Here is a 21,600-nt window from a genome sequence, read left to right as displayed (position 1 = left end):
TGATGCCCCGTGTGGTTCATGTCACCACTAAATAAACAAGCAGGGGATTTAGGTTTTGTGCTGCCTTCTGCAACTGGGCTGCAGGGGGCTGAAGCAAAACTTGCTGAAGTCACTGGACATCTCACCAACAATCTCACTTTCAGTAGGCATTGGACTAAGTCCTGAACTGTTGTATGGTCTGCAATTTGCTTTGATTTCTTCTGTGATCAAAGCCACTTCTGTTACTGTATGTCTCTATTTATGATTTGTATATAAACATGTTACATTTCTGTTACTGGTTCTTAAGTACAGGATAGACTACAACTACTACAGAGATTACCGCGCTGGTATGTTGTATCTGGCACTGCTTACAAAGGCTGCTGTTTCACAGTAACAATAATTGGTATCTTACAGTCTTTGTTGCCTGAAACTCACCTGAATATTGATCCCTGAGATACCATTGCTCTCAACTAAAACATTGTCCCAGGTTTTTGCTTTCAGGAGACAAAAATGAAATACATCTAGGTCTTGAAGTTCACAAGTTGTTAGACCACGGATGGTCCTCCAAACAAACCCACAAGACCCATGCTTGCACTCAGGGAGCCACTGCATAATTAAATTCTGCAGGAGTGACCCCTTCACACAAGCCTCATTTCACCAGCCACCCTATCCTGTGTGCCTGGCACTATGCAACCCACCCTCCTCCAGCTTTGCCTTTTAAATCTTGGGAAGGAGTGAGCATCCAGCCCGGAAATACTTTCTCCTGGGATATGGAATAGGCCTTCTCCCCTCTCGTCTCTCCTGCAACTTGTGCTCACAGCTTTATTCCAGCTACCCAGCTTGGCTCTTTAGTGATGCCTTTTGCATGCTTTGGCTTTTATCTTCTAAGTAAAAAATTGTATTTGTTTACTGTGAGATTCTGGTGAGAGGTCTCTTTTGGTGTTATCAGTGAGTGCAGACATAAATCATTTGTGACTGAGTTACAGAAGGTCTGTAAGTATCAGGGGTTTTCTTCTCATCACAGGCACAATTTAAAGAGTCCGCAGAATTACCCACGTTTGTTTTTCCACTAACTAGTCAAAATTATTTTCTTCAAAGTGTTCACTCAGGAAGAGCCAAATTATGCTCACAACTGCCTAAGCTCAAATCCATACCAACCCTTCTGGTTTTATTTCAGTACATTGGATTCATGTGTCAAAACATAAAACACAGACTTCTACTTCTACCCTGGCAGCCTGACCTTATCACCAGTGTAACTTCCCTGACTTTAATAATGAATCCTGTAACAGCATCTCCAGCATCTGTGATGGTTGTCACAGGTCCCATAATGCTTGGTAATTTCAATAAAATTTGAGTTCCCCACGGTGTGTGTGAATGCAACAGAATTACAGCTTTATTTAAAACAGGAAAAAAGGGTTCTGGTAGTGGACAGAAAATACTGAAGTGTGACCCCAAGGCTCAAACCAAGGGAAATAAATAGGACCCAATTAGCTGTGTTTCTATCTTGTGGCTTGTATGTCTGAACAGCTGGAGTACTGTTGAGGTATTGTATTGGGGTTGACTGGCTCAGTGTTTAAGTACATGTTAGTGGGTTAAATGTGATGTCTAAATAGCATGTGTGCATGTTTTAGGAAGAAACAAACGTAAGAAATACAGTGCAAGTTGTTTTCATCTTATCCCCAATTTCTCTAATGCCAGTTACCACATTTGACTCCAATGGAAAACCTTAGAGGAAAAGCCCAATGGTAGAGTAGGGCCATAGAACCTGTGTAAATGCATGTGTGACATCATCTCCTGAAGCACGCACATGGCAGTGCGACAGCCAATTTCCAGTGTGATGGTAAATGTACCCCAATTTACACTGTCTCTTATGTGCCTGATCTTGCTGCCTCTTCCCTACGTATATGCTTGCCTGCAGCCTAGTCACCTGCCAGGACCCTCACTGAATTCAGCGCCGAGTGGCCCCTGCATGTCCGAGGTACGCCTGCACTGCGTTCTGAGGAGGAGCTTGCTTGGGTTGGTTTCTGCACTGGAGCCACTTCCCAGGCAGTAAGAAAGGTGGCCCTCGCTCGCCCAGCCCCAGCTGGTGGGGCAGTGGGCACATCAGGGAGCAGGCACTGGGAACGGTGCAGAGGTACCCACGAGGGCTGTGAGAGGATGGGGTAAGAGCAGGTGAAATTCTTGCTCTGCTGAAGTCAGTGTCGGCACTGCCAGCATTGGCATCCAGCATGCACAAGTGTAGGGTTTTTTTTTCCCTCTTACGCAATTAAGGAAAAACAATGTATGAAACGTGGTAGGTTGGTTGCAACCCATCCTGTTTTCTGCCTCTGTTTAACTTGGGCTGCGAGTCCTTGCCTTGCAGTGGTGTCACTTCTTATTGATAAAGTTTATCAATACCATTTATAAATTACTTAAAAGCCACTGGCCATAAGCCTCAAATGAACAGGAGGTGTGCGCGGCTCCTTTCCCTCTGCTCGGATCAAAGGCAGCCGGACACACTGGCTCTGTCCAAAGCAGAGCAAAGCCTCCACTAACTTCACAGGGCCCAAAATTTCTGCTCCAGCTTCAGCTCTGGACACCGGACTCTTGCTTTATTTGAGAGACCTAAGACACACAGGACTGAGGGTCTAAATGGCACAGTGGTGGGCTTCTACCAATGCTTCTCATCGACTTTAATTTTGCCTTTTTTGCTCTTAACCTGCTTCTTAGCCAGGGCAAAATTAAGCATGAGGAAGAAGGCTTATTCAGCATTATAATTATCTACTCCCAAGCTGTATAACAAAATGGTTTACACATTTAATTGGTTTTGTCTAATATTTCCACGTATACAGTAGTCCTATTAATGAGTATCATAGCTTCATTACTGCATATCACATTTTGCTATTTGTTGTGTACCATAAAATAACGTCAGCACATCAATAACTTAAATAACACAAATGTAAACTCATTTTCTGCTTGTTGTAATCATGATTTCAGCCTGCAAAGGCTTTTTGACTTGTAAGACCATTCACATAACATGGAATGTAACTTTATTTGTTCTTCTTTTGTATATAATGAGACACCGAAAGCCCTTGTCATCTTTTAACAGGATACTAAAGCAGCTCTGTTTCATGAATGACAGCACAATTAAAGCTAAAAATCGTAATTAAAAAAAAAATACCCTTTGTACTGTACAATCTCAAATTAAAGCAAGAAAGATAATGACAATCTTTTGCATTAGCCAGGAAACGTGATTCTCTGCCACTGGGCTTCTTTTTTTTCTTGTTGACAATTCACAGAATGTGTATATGGGTGTAGTTATAGGTGTGTGTATATCCTATGCAGAACAGCAGTCCCTATCTTGTTGATCTAGTTCTTCTAATTGTTTAGTTAAACTACCTAACTGATACAATTTAGAATACTACATTAACACATTTAACATCAAGTTTACATACTTGCGTCTTTGAAATACTAGGAACTTTTACACATTTTTATTTGGCTTTGTAAGGACTGGAGTATCACAGATAATGCAATGTACTTGTCTTTGAAAGAATATGGCTGTTCTCAACTAACTCTCTAAGGTTCAGAGTGAAATACGTTTCTCCTTATATCTGTAGCTGACTTCAGAGAAGGAAGTGTCTCCTGAAGTGGTCAGTCTGATGTTACAGTACAGATTCTGCAGAGAGAGAGATACATATTTAATGAAGGATAATTCTCTCTGGACTTTAGAGTTAAGCTGCTGCAGCAAAGTTACTCCGTTTAGACTCATTTTTTTCTATACAAACCGAGAAAAACCTATTCCAAGTATGTTTTGTAGTAGTAGCTCCACATAACCAGAGGAGGGCACTTTGAACATCTCTGCACTGCCCAGGAGGCAGATGCAGAAGCACAGTGTTACCTAATGTCGTGCAGTCCTGCCATCTCTTCCCACCAGGCAGGTAGCCTTGCATCCACAAAAATATAGAATCCGTATTGTACCACAGGGCTCTGTTCTGAAAACAGTGGGCAGATGTATCACTCTCTTCTTGCTAACTAGGATTTCTTCCGATTTCCCCCGTTTAATTCGGTGTTGCTGTGGGTTAAATTGAGATTAACAGATAATTCCTAAAAATCACGAGGGGAGTTGCCTCCCTCTCCTTCCTGAACATCATTCTGCTATTAGCCCCTGGTAATTTAGCAAATATTGATTGATTTAACCCTCTATGACTTATCCTGCTGCAGAAATTCCTTGCCTTTAACTGAAAAATGCACTTGGAAAATGCACTCTGAGATATGTATTGCAACAGTACATCTTTTCACATTAAACTCTTGTAAAAGTACTGCTCCTTTCCGCCTTCTGAGGGAGCTGACTTTGCATCCCAGATCTGTTTCCCTGGCAGAGTACATAGCGGAGAAATCAATCTCTTCTCTTTTCCATTCATGACCACAGTGTGGAGTTCAGCCACTTCCCATGCAGGAAACGTCCTTCTGAGTTTCATTTTGGCTAAAGGTATCAACATTCTATGGAAAAGATTTTAATTTTGCAATCTTAGTGTTATCATAGACAGATATTTTTTTTGTCACCTCTCTACTTTGTTTTGTTCAAGTTTAATGCTGAAAAATTATTAGAAAGGATTTAGAAACTTTATTTTTTTTAAAGTCTCTCTTCCACCCTGGGGAAACACACTGCTTATTTATTGTACTTTTCCCCCCTCTTCTCTTCTTTTTTCTTCTCTTCTTTTTTCTTCTCTTCTCTTTTTTCTTTCTTTTTTTCTTTTCTTTTTTTCTCTTCTTTCTTTTCTCCTTTCTTTTCTAGAGCAGACAGGTACAAGAAGGAAGTTCTCTTTCATCAGCAGTCCTTTGAGATAGAGTAGAATTCAGTGAGTCCTCACCATGATAGGATCATAAACTTACTGGGTTAAACCAACCTAACTTTCCCTAAGCTGCCAAGTTTTAGCTGCACCATACATGAATGTGTTTCCTTGTGCCATTTTCTTTTCTTATACTTTTGTTTTTCTTGATGACCCTGAGCTATGGCTTCTTGTTCCTACCACTAGTCAACCTTCCTTTCTTTTCTGGTTTTGCCGATATAGGCCTCAAAGAAAAAATGGCAGAAGAGCACAAAGTAGCTGAGGTACATGAGAGAGGACCAGATGATGTTCTGCACGTGGGAATGGCACTGGCCCTGCTGCATCCAGGAGAAGACCAGGTAATTGATCACGCAACCGATCAACATCTGAGTGATCTGCGACAAGGTGATGAACATGGCAAACTTGCGTGAGACTCTGAAGCCAGCGGCCCTCAAGGCATAGTAAGAGTACATAACGGCGTGTACTCCATAGTTCATGGTCATGAACCAGCCACCGCCAGCCACCATGTCCTTGTAGGAATACCAAGAATAAAGTAACACAGTAATGTGATGGTACCAGTGTAAGAAGATGAGCTTCTGTTTCCTAAGAATAATGAATATTGTATCACCTGTAACATAAAAAACAAACAAAACAAAAACAACAAAAAAAAAAAGAAAAAAAAAAAGGAGGGGAGGAAATGAGAAACATATTGAACAATTCCATAATTACCTCAGTGCTCTCTTCCCTTTGCTGTTGCAGGAATATATACTATTTTAGAGCATGTAAAAAAACACCTCAGCTCTAAATACAAGAGCCTGTCTGATCCGAGAGCCAGCCTGGCTCCTGATCTCTATGTGATCTCTGGAAACCCAATGCGTCCACATTTTCCTGTGTGGATAACCCATTTGAAAACTCCATAGGTTTACCTGGTAGCCATTTGCTGCAAACATAATCCGTGACCGTTTGGTGAGATAGGTGGATGTACGTGCATCATCTCTGACTGCGACACTGTCCATTATAAACTGTGACTAGAAGAGAAGTGCAGCTCGGCAGAGCAGAAAATCTGAAGAGGAAGCAGCACAGCGTCCTCTGATTCAAATGCCTACCTGCAAACTGAACCTAGTTAAACTCAGTAGAGCCTTCTGAGCTACTACGCAAAAAGCTACTGTATGTGCAACCTACAATACCGAAAGGTATGTAACTGCCAGGAAAAAAGAATTCCAGAAAGAAATTTGGTTTACGTTGAAGTGCACATCTGTTTCTGCAAATTCACGTTGCTATTGTAGAAAAGTAAATTTTGTTTCTCTTTCCTGCTTTTTTCTTCTTTCTGCTTCTCATGATTGCACCAAGCACCTCAAGCAGACACATGCATATATGTATGCTACTTGTTTTCCACTGTTATAGACACAGTGTTTCCAAAAAGTTCCCTGAGATTTGAATCTGGGGGCTTAATTCTACCTATATATATACACCAAGAAATCCAAATCATTAATATTAATGATGGGTGGAACCAAAACTGCACTGTCTGCAGAAGGTTAGTAATAAGCCATAATGCTACTGTTTACTTCATCAGATGCAAGATGTTAACTCACATTTTTATAAGTAATCATATGTTCAATTTATTGTTGCTGTGCAGTTCCAGCTGATGTCTTCCAGTTTTAACAACTACATTTCTGCAGTTTTGCAATCATTTAAGCAGCAAGAAGCCAAGGGATTCTGACCCAGCAAGGCAACTGGTAGTGGACAGTCTCGTTCCAGCTTTTATGCTGATGAATTGCTGTCCTATAATTTGCTGCATCAAATTCTCTGTTGAAAGGTAAAGACTTATTTTTGCTTTACACCTGATCACAGGGAGTGCTGCAGCCCTTTGAGATTTAGTAAGGACATCCTCCAAAATGAAAACTGGAGGGCTGCTAAATCACTGCCTCCTCCTTTCCATTAAAACAATCCTTTCTCACACTAATATGTCACGGGATGAGGACACATGGCTATTAAGTTGGCTTTGGCATGTATCTCCTAAGTATCCCTACCAAAAACATTGCTGGAGACACAGGACTGTATAAGAATCAGGACTGGAAAATCTAGAGATATTATGGGAAATTGGTTTCTATTTGGAGGAAGCAGACAGCCACAGCTTTCAATGTTTAGGGAGGAAGCACATTACTGTTCATAATTGTACGCCTACACATGTATTTAAGGACAAATGCTGCAGAATAGAGGCAGAACCTGACTCAAAGCCTCTTGCTGACACAGCTGCTGTAGCACACCCTTCACTTCTGTACCGTGGAGTGAGTGACTGCCAATTACACTACTCGTACTTGCCTACAAGTAGCAAAGGAAGAGGTATGGACCAGATTGCTCTTATCTCTTGACTGCCCTGCTGTGTACAATCACTGCAGTTTATTCCTGGGCTGGGAACGGTCTTATTCAACTGCACGTTGCTCTAACTTCAGCCAAGCTGGACTTAACCTCTAGAGACTAACACATGCAGAGTTTGAGGTTGGTTTTGTTTACTCGGTTTTTCTAAAACTAAACCAAGATTTCGACAGCACTGAGACCCTTCTTGTGCTTCCTGCACAGACATTTCTACTGAAAATACTCACAGTGAAGGAAAGAGAGAGAGGGTACTCACCTAGTTCAGGTGCTTTGCTTAGCACAAATGCATATGCCCAGAATTTGCTCACAGGTCCAATGTAAAAACTCTGGTCACACACTGACTGCTTCAGGCCTTTGGTCATCAAAATGTACAGCATGTAAGCACCAGTTCGGACAGCACCAAATATACTTCAGAATAAAAAGAGAAAATGAAGAAAGTTGAGTGGACACTTGAAAACTACATGCCATTGCTTCAAATCATTATGAGAAAAAGGCCATAAATTTGCTGAAATAATAAGTTTGAGACATCCTCAAAGCTGGAGCAACTCTGCTGGCTTCTAGGAAGTTATTCTGAACTCAGATTTGTAAACTGTACTACAGCTGCAGTCCCTGGTTAGTCTGGAATGGTAACATCAACGTTTTTTATTTCATTATTACAGGAATAACCCTTAAGTTTTCAGGAGCACCAGGAGACATCTGCTTCAGCTGAAAACAACATGCAGAGTTTTGATTGCTGATGGCTGGGAAACTACAAGAAATGAGCTGATAAAGAGCTGTCATCAACATAATCAGGACCAGTTCCTCCTCCTGATTTCCTCAGAGTTTTCTCTCCTCTCTCCCTGCATTTGTTACACCTACAGGAGCTCCAAGCATACTCAAACCCGGGTAGGGCACACAGATTTTGACGGGGGCTTTCAGTCAGGGCTGGTGTTTTGGTGCACATGCTGACTTCATCTCTTAACAGGTCACTGCTAACAGAGGAATCTTGTTCACTCAAGTCATGAACAGCAGATTTACCCTCAACCTCAAGAGAGATGCAAGGTAACAGTGTTCCATAAACGAGAAACATCAAGAGATTTGCAACGGTATTAATTAGTGCAATTACAGAGGGGATAGGTTCAGACAACAAGAGACATCCAGCTGATGTAAGGAACAAAGACTTCTGCCTCAGCAGCGAGGAGCTCTGCAGAAGGAATTGCCTCACTTTTATGGCAAGAAGGTGTTTGCCCGTTGTCTACCATTGTAGCTTGTTGGCCTCTCAAAAGCTGTGACAAATACTGGGTGAAACAAGCAGCTTCCAGGAAAATGGAGCAAAGGAAGCCTCAATCTCCTCTGGGATTGAGTGTATCTCACTTTATGCCTACATCGTATGTGCCTGCGTCTCTACCAAGCTCCATCCTATCTCCCCTCCAACTTTTTTGTGACCTTGTCCTACTCATGAATCCTCTGGTTCCTGCTCTGCCTTGGTGCATTTCGTGACCATCACATGACAGCAAGCAAACCAAGCCACCTAAAATCAATGTGCAGACACATGTGGGCAATGCAAGCTACCATTTATGCAGTGTGTGTGAAATAAGGAACAGTTCATCTGAAGTTATAGATTCTCTGTTACCTGTCCTTGTCTTGTGAAGTCAGTATTCTTTAAAAAATGTGCTTTAAAATCATCAAGGCAGCCTCAAATGTTGAGGTCTATGGCAGTTTTTATGGCGCTCGGTCAGAATAGAGGGTTCAAGTAAAGCTTGCAGAGGATAAAAATTATTGACTTAAGTTTTTATAGATTTTGCACAAAGTATTTAGATTTTTAAAATCTGCAGCACTGATATACCCAGTCAAACCTGTCTGATGCTAAGGAGCAACGTACTTTGCTCTCCCCTGTCCACTTCATGCACTCTGCAACCAAAAAGAGCACCATGCTGCTTGGTGCTCTACAGGCTCTATCAGTGGCATCACAGATGGAGCTCTACAGCCAGGTCATGCCCCAGGAGAAGTGTTACATCCTAGCTCCCACACCATTACATTTTGACACCTGAGGTTTCACTGTGCCAAACAATGAGGACTTAGGAAGCTACGCTTATTATCTGCTATTTATATGGTGGTATTTGCTCATGGGCTCTACTTCCATGTGAGTTCTCTTGTGCTACATGCAAATAAACAACCATCCTGCTGTGGTACAGGTGTTCTGAAGGAGTTTGGCTGAGTCTGTTTTCTTGTTAGCACTGCACAAAGCAATGTGCATATTCCCAGGCTTATGCAAGACAGCCATTGCAGACTTTCATGTCCATCCACCCCTGCATGCAGAAGAGACAGTGCAGTATCCTTAGCATCTATGCAGCCTGCAGTGCATCCTCTCCATGTAGGGCTGTTCTCTCCCAGAAATGCTCCCTCAGCATGCTTTTCTCACGTCATTCAGGGATCCTTTTAACTCGGCAGAGAGTGCCAAAGCCTGCAGAAGTTTTGAAATGAGATGCAACTCGTTCTGTGCCTTTTCTCTGGCATTTAACACATGCCCTTTTTTTTCTCAGCAGTTGCATTGCTCATTCCCAAGAAGACAGGAGATCCTGACAGAGATGTGATCTGATCACTTCCCGAGGCAGTGAACTCCTCAAGCTAGTCAGGGCAGGCTGCTGCTTGCTCCTGTGTTTTAGGTGGTGGCAAAACTGGGTGGAGGAAGATCACACAGAACATCTAATGATACGCTGGTTCTCCCATTAGCAAGTAACTCAGTACTGACATTAAAATGGGGGGCAAAAAAGGAAATTTAAAATTATGAAATCAAACAGCTGCGAGCCATATGCCTTTCCTTGTACAGAAGCTGTATTGCTTTTCTAAAATGTCATTTATTATTCAAGTTTTAAAACGGAAGAAAATTCTGTGCCATGAACACGAACTCAGATGAGAAGAGTGCTTGTTCAAGCAACAGGCAAACATTGACTTAACTGTAAGTGATTGAGTAGGGACACCCAGGGATTTAATCTGGACTGATAACAGAGCCAAAGAGTATTTGCCCTGTGGGGATTACAGAGTTTCACTTTGCTCTGTGTATGTGCGCACACACACACTTTTCTATAATCTCACAGGATGTTGGTTTCCTCTGGTTCCATGGCTCTAGAAGCGACTCCAGCTACTGCTCGTTCATGGTGTGAGTCAGACTAATCTGGATTTTCGATCCGTAAAAAATCAAGTTACATATTTGCATAATTCACAGGGGAAGGCTTTATAAATAAGGAGGATGGCAAACTGGAAGTAACTGATTCTAATTACCTAAATAGACGCAATGAGCATGTACCTGTTTATGAGATGTGCTGCATGCCAAAACACTACCTTGCCAACAAGCACACACCACTGGAGACAGAAAAAGACCTAACATGCATCTGCAAATGTGCCTTGGACCCAGAGAGCCAGGACTGCTTTTTGTGCCTGTGACACTTAATCTTGTTTATTCTGCAAGGTAAGATCAACCAACAAATTTCTATCTTGCAAAGACATGATGTGCAGCAGAGTTATGACATTGCTTGCTCAGTAAATCACTTCTGCTTCATTTTGTCCTCGCCCTGCTCTCTGCTTTAGCTTTTGTGAGGTATTGAAATGAACTGCTTACCAAAGCAGTCTGTCTGGTGGGAATCATCTGTACGGATTTCAGAAACAAGGTACCAGTGAATTACTGTACAATTACAGCCTTTTGCAACCAGAGAGACTGATCAGAAACAAACTGCACTGGCTAATGCAGCTTTCTCATCTATTCAGACTCAAAATGTCCTACATTCTCTTCCCCTCAGGCAGTGACTTCTCTGGTAGATTAACAAATGCCCAACTGATATTTTACTGTCCATAATACCATCAAAACATAACTATGAGTAAAATAAAAACATACTTTTCCTTCATAAACTTGTTTTCCAACAAGGCTGTGGTGGGTTGACCCTGGCTGGACACCAGGTGCCCACCAACGCTGCTCTGTCACTCCCCTCCTCAGCTGGGCAGGGGAGAGAAAAATACATCGAAAGGCTCGTGGGTTGACGTAAGGACAGGGAGACATCACTCACCGATTACTGTCATCAGCAAACCAGACTCAACCTCAGGAAATCAGGTTATTACCAATCAAATGAGTGTAGCATAATGAGAAGTAAAACCTAAATCTTAAAACACCTTTCCCCACCCCTCCCTTCTTCCTGAGCTTAACTTCACTCCTGATTTTCTCTGTCCTCCCCACCAGTGGCATGGGGAATGGGGGCTGCAGCCAGTCCATCCATGCTGTCTCTGCCAATCCTTCCTCCTCAGCGGCAGGACTCCTCACACTCTTCCCCTGCTCCACTGTGGGTTCCCTCCCCCAGAGACAGCCCTCCACAAACTGCTCCAACGTGAGTCCTTCCCATGGGCTGCAGTTCTTCACCAACTGCTCCAGCATGGCTCCCTTCCACGGGGTGCAGCCCTTCAGCAGCAGGCTGCTCCAGCGTGGGTCCCCTGCGGGGTCACAGGCCCGGCCAGCAAACCTGCTCCAGCCTGGGCTCCTCTCTCCACGGGGCCACGGGTCCTGCCAGGAGCCAGCTCCAGTGCGGGCTTCCCACGGGGTCACAGCCTCCTTCAGGCATCCACCTGCTCTGGCGTGGGGTCCTCCGTGGGCTGCAGGTGGGTGTCTGCTCCACCGTTAACCTCCATGGGCTGCAGGGGACAGCCTGCCTCACCATGGTCTTCACCAGGGGCTGCAGGGGAACCTCTGATGTGGCACCTGGGGCATCTCCTGCTCTCCTCCTTCCTCACTGACCAGGGTGTCTGTAGGGTTGCTGCTCTCACATATTCTCACTCCTCTCTTCAGCTGCAATTGCACAGGGCTTTTTTCCCCCTCTTCTTAAATACACTGTCCCAGAGGCACTACCACTGCTGTGACGGGCTTGGCCTTGGCCAGTGGTGGGTCCGTCTTGGAGCCGGCTGGCATTGGCTCTGTCAGACACAGGGGAAACTTCTAGCAGCTTCTCACACAAGCCACTCATGTAGCCCCTCGCTACCAAAACCTTGCCATGCAAACCCAATTCAGAGGGCTGCAAACACATCCCACGCATGGGTGAGGCACAGCATGAAGAAGAGGTGAAATGAGAGCTGGGGAGCTACCTGACGGGAAGACAAAGCAGGCATTAGAAGCCATAGCAAGCAGTCTGTTACTACTTTCTGTTACCTCTATCCTGCTTACCAGAAGGGAGTGAAGTACTTGTTTCTCAAAAGCCTGCTCTCAGGGAGTAGGTAGTTCCAAGACTTCAACTGCAGCTGCCATTGTAGCAGGCTCAGCTCCTCCATGCAATGAAGAAGACGCTGCTCGTTTTTGCTAGGGCTGCCTTCTGTGCAGACCCACCACTGCAGCTGGCCCCTGACACCTCTGGACATCCTGGTCCAGGATCAACACTGCAGAGTTGAGCAGGGAATGTGACTTCAGCATAAAAATAAAATTAAAAGGTCAGCACAGAATACAGCAACATTTCCTAAAGGATTTTAGTGCAGTGATAATCACAGTGCAGAAATTCTCTGCTCTGGTTTGCGCCTTAAAAAAGACCCTTCAACTAACCAAACATACCATGTAAATGTACCTGCAAAACTAAGTAAAGACGGCTTTAAAGGGGATAAAAGTCTTGAATATGGCTAAGGTGAACGCAAAATATGTTAGCTACAAGCTACATGTCAAAAGTGGAGTATCTTGACTTTCAAAAGCGTGCCACCCTGCGTACACAGACACAGCAGAGAGCAGCAGGGAGCCCACAATGAGACCTGTTGCGCTGCACAGAATTAAGTGTTGGTTGCTAGGGACTTCAAGCAGAGCCCCCCTTACCCAGGCCCACGGCCTGTTCAGCACAGCCCAAATAACAGGCGCCCAGCTGGTTTAACCGGTCTCCGAGGTGTCGGACCATCCTCTGCCGCGGGTGTGCTGGGTTGGTCTGGCAGCGAGCTGGCTGGGCACTCAGCCAGAGCTCCGGCGGGTCTGGCCCCAGCTCCCAGACTGGGAGAAGAAATCTTAATTCTGCCCCGACCTGCTTACATGGCAAGTCACAATTGCCCCAGCAGGTGAGTCAGTGCCCTGGGAGGACAGGGGGGTGGTGGCGTGTGGCCCTCCTCCATGAAACCCACACTGAACAGACGGAGGTCCTGGGAGAGCAGCCGGGGTCACCTTACCTGCAGTCACAGCCCTCAGACTGCAGCCTGCTCATACTGTAACAGTGAGAAAACAGGGAAGCGGGTTCTTTGGTTATTTTTTGTTGGTTTTTTTTTCATTTTAGCGTGCAAAATATTTACAGAGGAAGCACTCTGAATTCAAAAGAAATGTGCAAAGGTCAGCAGGTGAAGAACACGGAGCTTCCTACACCTTCCTTCTTAACAAATCAAACTGCATTCACCATTGAGCAGGAGTATTTCATTGTCATATCAAGTTTCCTTTGTGCTGCTGAAGAGCTGGTCTCAACACATTAAAAAGGCCTTTCTGGGCCCTTCTGATTTAAAATCTGCGGTGCTCAGAAAAGAGGAACAAGGTGTGCTGCGGATGGTGTGGCACAGGAGTGCGGGATGCACAGCGACCCCTCGGTCTGGCAGGTCAGAGCAGCAGGGTAGCCCGAGAGCATCCCTAGAGAAAGCAGTTACTGTAAAAGGGCAACAGAACATTTCTGCAACAGAAAGTATGTAAAATACGAACTGACACTGGGAAAATGCAAGAGAAAGCATCTATAAAAGAAACAATTCTCTGAACTAAGTATCTTGAAAAAGAAATGCAGCTGAAGCCACCTTCATCAGAGAACTCTGAGCTCCCCAATGGAGCAGTTACCTCCAAATCAGTAACAAAACTCAAACAACTCCTGGTATTATCAAGCAGCATATTCCGAGGTGAATGCATCTCCATGTGAAGGAATGTCTCACATCTTTCAGCCATTGCTCACTGTGCTCTTCGATTAATTCCTAAAAATAAGTTTGCGATTTTGCAACGTGACCGGTAGGTTTGTTCTGTAGTTTTTTGGTTGTATTTATAAAGCTTTTCTTCTCCACCTGGTAAGGGCAAGTTTCTCAAATCACTCTTACCTTCTGCAGGCTCATGAAATGTGGTCCCAGAGTCCCAGCCCATCAATTATACGAACCAAGCGGATAACACAGCAGGGACAGGGCTAGGTGATGGCTTAAGAAACTGATGGATTTTGTTGCCAGAAATTAAAACTGTTTGTAGGAGATTTCTATCTGCCTCCCACAAAACCCTGCTTTGGCCGTGTGAGAAGGAACAGTAGTTTTGGCTGACTCAAAAGGCACAAAGGCACCTCCGGAGGATGCAAGCACTGAAGGGGCCCCTTGCCTTGCAAACCAGCAGAGGGAAGGTTTTTCCCCAAGCTTGCCTTTTCTGAGATGACTTCAGATGAAGGCGGCAGACCAGCGTCGGGAAATGGCCCTTTCCAGGGAGGAAGCACACAGGGACAGGTCCTGCCTCATGAACAGGGCAGTAGTTCCAGGAATATGCACTTGTAGGGTGACTGCACACTACACATACAGCTCTGTTATAAGAAGATATATCTAAAGATATACCTAAACTATTCTCCATGTAGACAGGTGAGGTAGTCAGATCACAGTGTGCTTGCTGCTTTGCATTACTATGGTGATTATACTATCAAACCAGTGGGAAAGATGGAAGATTTAATGAACTGTTGGCCCACCTAAAACCTGTGCTTGTACTTCGCAGTGGTCCCACAGGATCAGAGTACCCTGTGAAACTGCTAAAAGAGAAGACTGCCAAACAAAATTTTAGCACCTAAATGGGGAGGTTTATAGGAGTCTGCCCTCATAATCTGTGGGGGAAAATAAAGAGAAACTTCATTTTTTCCGGTTCTCCCAGGACATGGCTGTAGTGAGGCTAGTTTCTTTTTAAAGCTGAGCCACAATTAAAGGGGATGTCCAGATTAAAGTGGTTATCTGGGTGGTATCAAGTGAGGAAAGGGTATTAGGGTCTGGTTTGTGCTGACCAGAATTACAGACCAACAGCCTACTGACTTTTACTGGTGCCTAGGTACTTATTTTAAGCCTATTGTTCCAAAACGGTTATGTGGATAGACACGCCAGACTGTTTCAAGGCTGGCAGAAGAATTAAAACCATGAGAGTAGCCTCCCTAAGGGCCTGCCCAACAGAGGCAGCATTCATTCCACCACGGGGAGTGACTGGCGAGACCTTCCATCACACACCAACCTTCCAGCATAGGGAAGCACAGGGTGAGTGAGAAATATGTTTCCTGGCTAATTAAGTTTCCCTAAACTTAAAGAGTCTGTGGGCACATGTTCACTGAGTTTCACAGAGGGTGAAGGTGGGTCCTGCAGGCCCCCCTTACCGGGGGCGGGGGTGGCCATGGGCAGGAATGTCGCACAGGAGCAGCACAATCCACCAGAATTCACAATTGCTTTGCTCTGCTTTCTGACACCCAAGCTGCTCTTGAGTGTTGGTGAACTGCCTAGATTTCATTGCAGCTGTTCCTCCCCCCTTTATTTTTTTCATTGCAGCTGTTCCTCCCCCCCCCCCTTTTTTTTGTTTTAAACAAATCGTTTATTAACTCTCTCTTTTTTTTTTTTTTTTTTTTTTTTTTTTTTTAACAGTGATGTGCACATTCATCCATATCTGGCCAGCTTTGCAGGGGGAAGGGAGGAACAGCACTCCCTTCACTGGTCAGCATGCAATACGTGATGGTGCAGTATTAAAAAAAAGTTGGATTTTCCAGATGGAATAAACTCCTCAAAAGAGAGGAGGAATTAATTAAGCCTATGAAAATTTTAATATATAGTTTCACTAAAAGGCTGTCAGATTGCCTAAACGTTATCTCAGATGTGATTCCTGTCTTAGTTTGCCTTGATTGTATTCAAATGCAGTTCCATAAAATCCTGGATCTTCTTGTATTTAAACAGGTTGCTTTAGGCTTAGCTTTGATTGCAAAATCATGATATTTTTACTGTGCAGTGAGAAAGCATACACTAAGAAACAGATCATTAAGTACAAATGAAATGCTGGCAATGACTGAAAGATATCATTTGGCTGTTGTTCAGTGACCTACATGGAATTAATAGCTCTTAGTTTGATCTCAAGGAGTTAATGAGAGCTGTGGCTAAGTCAGCGCAATATGACATGTCCTCTAACCTCACAGAAAAGCAGCCCAGAAAAGGATCTGGCACCCACCATCCTAAATGGTCAATGTGACACAAGGACAGTCTGTATGAAATATTCATATGTATTAACAACTGACTAGAAGAACCAGCTTTGTAAGTCTGTACCTGGTTATTAAAAATATTTTGCTAGGTTTCTGGAACTGAGGGTTATATTTTCTAAATTAATCAGTCTCTGGGTCAGTGAAGGATACTCAGTGATATGGTATTCATCTAAGTGATAAAAAAGTTTGAAAAAGAATAGTGCTGACTCTGGATCTGGTCCCTCTTAACTCTAAATCTAACATTTATGAAGCATTTTACAAGCATTTAGAAGAAATGACTTCTTAACAGTAAGTTGCCTTGAAATCCTAGAGAAGAGTTCTCTATCCTAGTTCAAATATCCTAGAGTTCAAATTACAGCTGATGAAATCATCCCAACCATTATTTTTATAAGAAATGGCAAAGAAAATTAATGTAATTGGGCTGTTGTTTCATCATCCTTCAACATTTCTAAAGTGTTTTCAAGCAACGCAATTTTCAAGCAAGGTTAGCGATGGAGCGAGGGAGACCCAACCCTGCAGAAAGACTGTTCTTATAAAACACTGGTAAAGCATTTCCCTGTTTTACCTCTTAGAACTGATCCAGGAACCTCCAAGAAAGACCCTGTCTCCTCACCGAATCCACTTGTGACGATAAGGACATCTCCATTCTCTCCACAGAGCAAACCTTCTTGTTGTCGTACCAAAATTTTGGTCTCGTCTGCTTTCCAACAGCCAACTGACCTACCACCTCCAGCTTGGGCTGTCCCACAGTTACCAATGCCTCAACAATATTCAGGCCAGCAACTGCTTTAGATCAGATATCCCTGGATGAAGAACCACCATGTACAAAGGCTTAGGAGCTGGTGTCTCTTCAGGTTCAGACCTAACTTCCTTCAGACTTCTGTCTGTGTTGGTACCTCCAAGGCACTTAGCATTTTATCTGTGAGTATTTCACAGCCCTTAATGGCCTTTACCCTTGTGACAGTCTCGTAAGGTGGCTAAGCATGAGACCCATTTCAAAGACAGAGAGGTGAGGCAAAGTGAAATTTAAATGTCCTGTCAAAAATCTGTGTCTGAGCCAGGATGACAAATGATGTGCAACATCACGAGCTGTGGTTCAGTGCCCTACCCACGAGGTCCATTTGATGTAAGCAGAAAGAGATCTGAACTCACTCTGTATCAGTAAAAACAGTATTACTGAATTACAGTAAACACGCTCCAGCCAGAGGAATTTTCTTCAGAGTCCTTTGATCTACCATAGATTTTCTTTTCACTTTTTAAAGTTACTCTCTAAACCTTCAAGTCCCAAACCCTCCATCTTAATTACCCAAGATACACTCACATTTTTAAAGATAAATAGTTTATAGACATAAAGTGTTGTTACATCTCTTAACATCACATTTTCATTGTCTGCACATCTAATATTTTGGCAGTATGCTTTCAAGACCTAAAAATACAGAGCACTGCGCAGAAATACGGTGCAAGTTTACAAAGCTGTGCTGTCCTAGAAACACAAACAGCTGAAAAATTCCTGACCTAGCCAGAAGACGAGATAAGAGGAAGATGTGCCTTCCACAGACTCTGTCAGACTCTTGCTCTCCCTCTGTTTTCCCTTGACATATGAGGCAAATACCTGGGTGGATTTGGCCTGACACAGCTGGACACCAGCCACAGAGAACATGAGCCCACAGAGTGAGTTTTAAAAGCATCTCTGCTTCTATCTCCCCCTCACTGCCCCACCCCTTCAATTCACATAGGACCAGACCCCAGCAGCTGACCTTGCCACAGGAGAAAATACTTTGATTCTTCTCCCTCGTGGAATCTTTGCAGTTGTTCCAACTATTGTAGTCGTTTTGTATTAATGTTCCCTGCTGATGCCCTTACTCGCACCAGTGAACTCCACGTAAAAATCAGGTACGGATCAGAATCCACAGTGGGAAGTGGCTAACTCCTTGCGACATGGGCAGGTACAAAACCCATGCTAGTGAGGTGGAAAAATCAGTGCCAATATTCCTAAAAAATGTTTTCCTTTACTATTGCCCTCAGTTGACAGAACTACAAAAATGGGGTTTAATCCCATTCAGCAGCAACTGATTCTGTGGGAAGTTCATTTTAAAAGGCTTCGATCTACCCAAGCCTGTGAAGGAAAAGCCTGACGACATAACCAGTGAGTTAACTAGAGACAAAACCAGAACTCTAAACTCTCACTATGAAATGAAAAAAATCTCATTATTTCAAAGTCCATCTTGCAGAGGACCGCAATGCTTGTTTTTTGTATGTTTGGTGTTTAGGACTATCATGACCTTACTGTGCATCTACGCTGAACTCCTTCCTGATCTAAATTGTTTTCATTTCACTGGGGGGGGGTGGAAAAATCACACTGGCTATCATTTTCCCGTATTTTCCTTTAACAAAACTAACTTTGGGCACAGATGTGAAAACACGTTACCAAGTCTTCTCTGGTGCTGGTGAACTACGGTAAGTATTTGATGCTTATTCTGCCATAGCAATTTTGGGGTAAAACTAAACTTTAGTGTAAAACTGTAAAATCAGAGAAGGAGCTTTGTGCTACCATATTTTACCCTTTTGTAACCGTGTTCAGACAAGCACATGCTTAGTTACTACAATTCAGCTGCTAGCAGATAATTGAAAGCACAGTAATGCCCTTCTGCCTGTGTCCTCCAAAGCCTACTCTATTAATAAAATTATTTGAGAACATTATTTACTGTCTTACAATGGGAAAGAACAAGAAAAAAGTACGGGAAAGCAGCCTTAGTCCCATGATATAACTTTTTCCTATGGCAAGTGAATACCTTTAAAAGCACGTTTTCAAAAATTAACAAAACAGTCATTTAAGAGCATTTATGTTAATCTCACTCTTTAAAAAGCACACAGAACTCATCCTCTTCAGCCCAAGTGTCTGAAAGGCTGTAAGGTATTGATATTCTTCCTAATGACTAAATGATTGCAAGCAAGGGCGCAATTTTCACAAATGTTTTAGACTTAAAAAATGGTTTTAGTTTTCCCAACTCCCTGAAAGGTTGAAATGATGAACACTTTTGTTCCCACTTACAACTCTTTGAAAACATTTTCTTCGAGGAGGTGGATGTGACTACTGGCGATGGGCACTCCCTGTGGCTCTCCTCTGCTTTGAGCTCCCGTACCAGCATATCCCACCTGCTGATCTCTCTGGTCGCACGGCTCTGCTGTTGAACTGGACTGGTGAACGATGCTGCTAAAACAGTCTCTCCTGTGCCTTTTTTGATTATTATTTTATTTTATTTTATTTTAACGACACGATTTCATTGCTCTTAGTCACAGTGAGGAAAATGAAGACTGGGGAAGGCAGGCATCTTTCCAGCCAGCCACAGCACTACAGAGCTCAAACTGCAGCACCGTGCTCCGAGCAGCTACTCGGCTCTGCGGAGCCATTGAAAAGCCATTTAAGACACTGGTTTGCATCTCTCTGCTGGATCTTGCTTCAAATACAGTTCCTTTACAGGGCAACAGAAAATCCTAAGGCTGACTCAAAAGCTTGGAAATACACTTAGGCTATGGTCAAGAACGCAGCATTAACTGTACCAACACTGTATTGCGTTATACGTGCTTGTTACATATTCTCTCTACATAAGCCACTCCTCTGAATAACAGAATTGAGTGCCTCCAAAACACACTAATACAAATCATTACCATCTCTGCAAGGGCATGAGAACACCAAGAATTTAACAAGCCTTCTGAAGGCTTGCTGCCCAGCCGATACTCAGCCTCTCCCCCTGCCCATCTCCCAGCTGGGAGGGAAAACAGATGGGTCTTGTGGCTCACCCACAGAGTCCTCCCTTGCCCTCCTTGAAGGTGATGGAGTCTCATTCAGGGTGGCACCCAAGCCACAGTGTTGTTAAAAAAAAAAGGTAAGAAATGGGGGAGATGAGGAATAACATCCGTTTTTTTCAGTGTGGCGCTCACCCTAAAAGCTGGTGGTCAGTAGCACTACAAGTGTTTTATAACGGCCTACTCTAGCTCTCAGTACCACGTGTGTGAGCAAAAGTTGTGCTGATCTCTGCAGTTTTTATCACTCTTTTTGGCAGAGACTTTTCTTTGCGTAAGTTCACGCATACTTTGAGGTTTGGGTTCAGTCCTATCAAAATCACAAAGCAAAACTGGAGACAATTCCCTTTCCATCTCTGAAAAAGACCCCCATCACTGAACCAAACACACAAGCCCTGCTTTTCATACTTTTCTACTGTATCTGATCCAGATGTCTCCCTAGCAAGCTTTTCAATGCAAATCATTTGAGTTTTCAGTTGGGACTGAAACCCTGAAGCCAGGCCAGCTCAGAGTGATTTAAAAATTGTGCAAATATTTTACATGGCTCTAAGAAATAATATATCATTTGTGCAGGTTTATATACCCATAAGCATATGCGTACATGCCTGGGTGGTTATTAGTTTCCCATGTGATAAATTCTGGGGAGGAAAATGAGGTCTATTAAAGTGACAGCTTGCTCTGTGGTTTTCAAGTGAGGGCAGATACTGTGCTCCTTGCATCAGTCTTTTTTTTCTCCTCGACAATAAATCCCTCAATGTGGGGCCGCTCCCTTCAGCCCTTCCCTCTCGTCGGCAGATTTCCTACTCGAAACTCACCTGGCTCCCAAAACCATTTCTTTGTCCTTTTTACTGACGAAACTGGAAAGTAAACCAGGCTTAACTTATTTCCTTCCCCCTCCAGGGACCTCATCAAGCATATCCAAACAGTGACATCTCTGCAGGGCTCCGGATCAATAGACACTGTCATCTGGTGATTTTAATCACATTAACACCACAGCAGAGTAAAATCCATCTGATTCTCCCTTGCTAAAGTGGCAAGATCAACAGTTCTGCCAATTGCTGCGACTGCTACTCGGAAGGCTTATTTATATGTGTGGATAAAAATCAATCTACCACAGCTACCGCCTTCCAGTCCCTCCTGACGGAGCCTGAATTCCCTCTCCAGGAAATGCAATTTGATCCCCCAGACCTGCCTTATTTATGACTGGGATTAGCTATATTCAGACAATCCTGAGGAGCAGAGTACAAAAATAATCTATAAAGCGAAGCCCCATGAGCTAGTGGAAGAACCTGCACCACTTATAAAGCATAGCAGAAAAACAAATGCCAGAGCTAGATTCCTACAAGTAGTCTTTGCAACAGAGGAGAAGATAATTGGTGGAGGTAGGAAGGGTTATACCTGCATGGAGAGTCTTACACAAAGCACTTGGTCGC

The 21,600-nt window shown here is 43.6% G+C and overlaps 1 protein-coding gene across 2 annotated transcripts in view; it reads right to left on the bottom strand.

Moving 5' to 3' along the window:
* Positions 1-2,751: 2,751 nt before the first annotated feature.
* Positions 2,752-21,600, bottom strand: part of ELOVL6 (ELOVL fatty acid elongase 6) — a 77,671-nt gene continuing 58,822 nt past the window's right edge. For both annotated transcript variants that reach the window (XM_040597649.1, XM_040597642.1), the window contains 2 exons: positions 7,420-7,571; positions 2,752-5,415 (listed from right to left, as the gene is read on the bottom strand). In XM_040597649.1, coding sequence (XP_040453583.1) covers positions 4,991-5,415; positions 7,420-7,571 — 577 coding nt within the window. In that variant the 3' untranslated portion in view covers positions 2,752-4,990. The remainder of the gene's footprint in view (positions 5,416-7,419; positions 7,572-21,600) is intronic.

The sequence above is a fragment of the Falco naumanni genome, chromosome 1 (genome assembly GCF_017639655.2).
Source record: "Falco naumanni isolate bFalNau1 chromosome 1, bFalNau1.pat, whole genome shotgun sequence".
NCBI classification, from domain to species: Eukaryota; Metazoa; Chordata; class Aves; order Falconiformes; family Falconidae; genus Falco; species Falco naumanni.
Note: the sequence above shows the minus strand (reverse complement) of the source record. Positions and strands in the feature narration are given on the sequence as shown.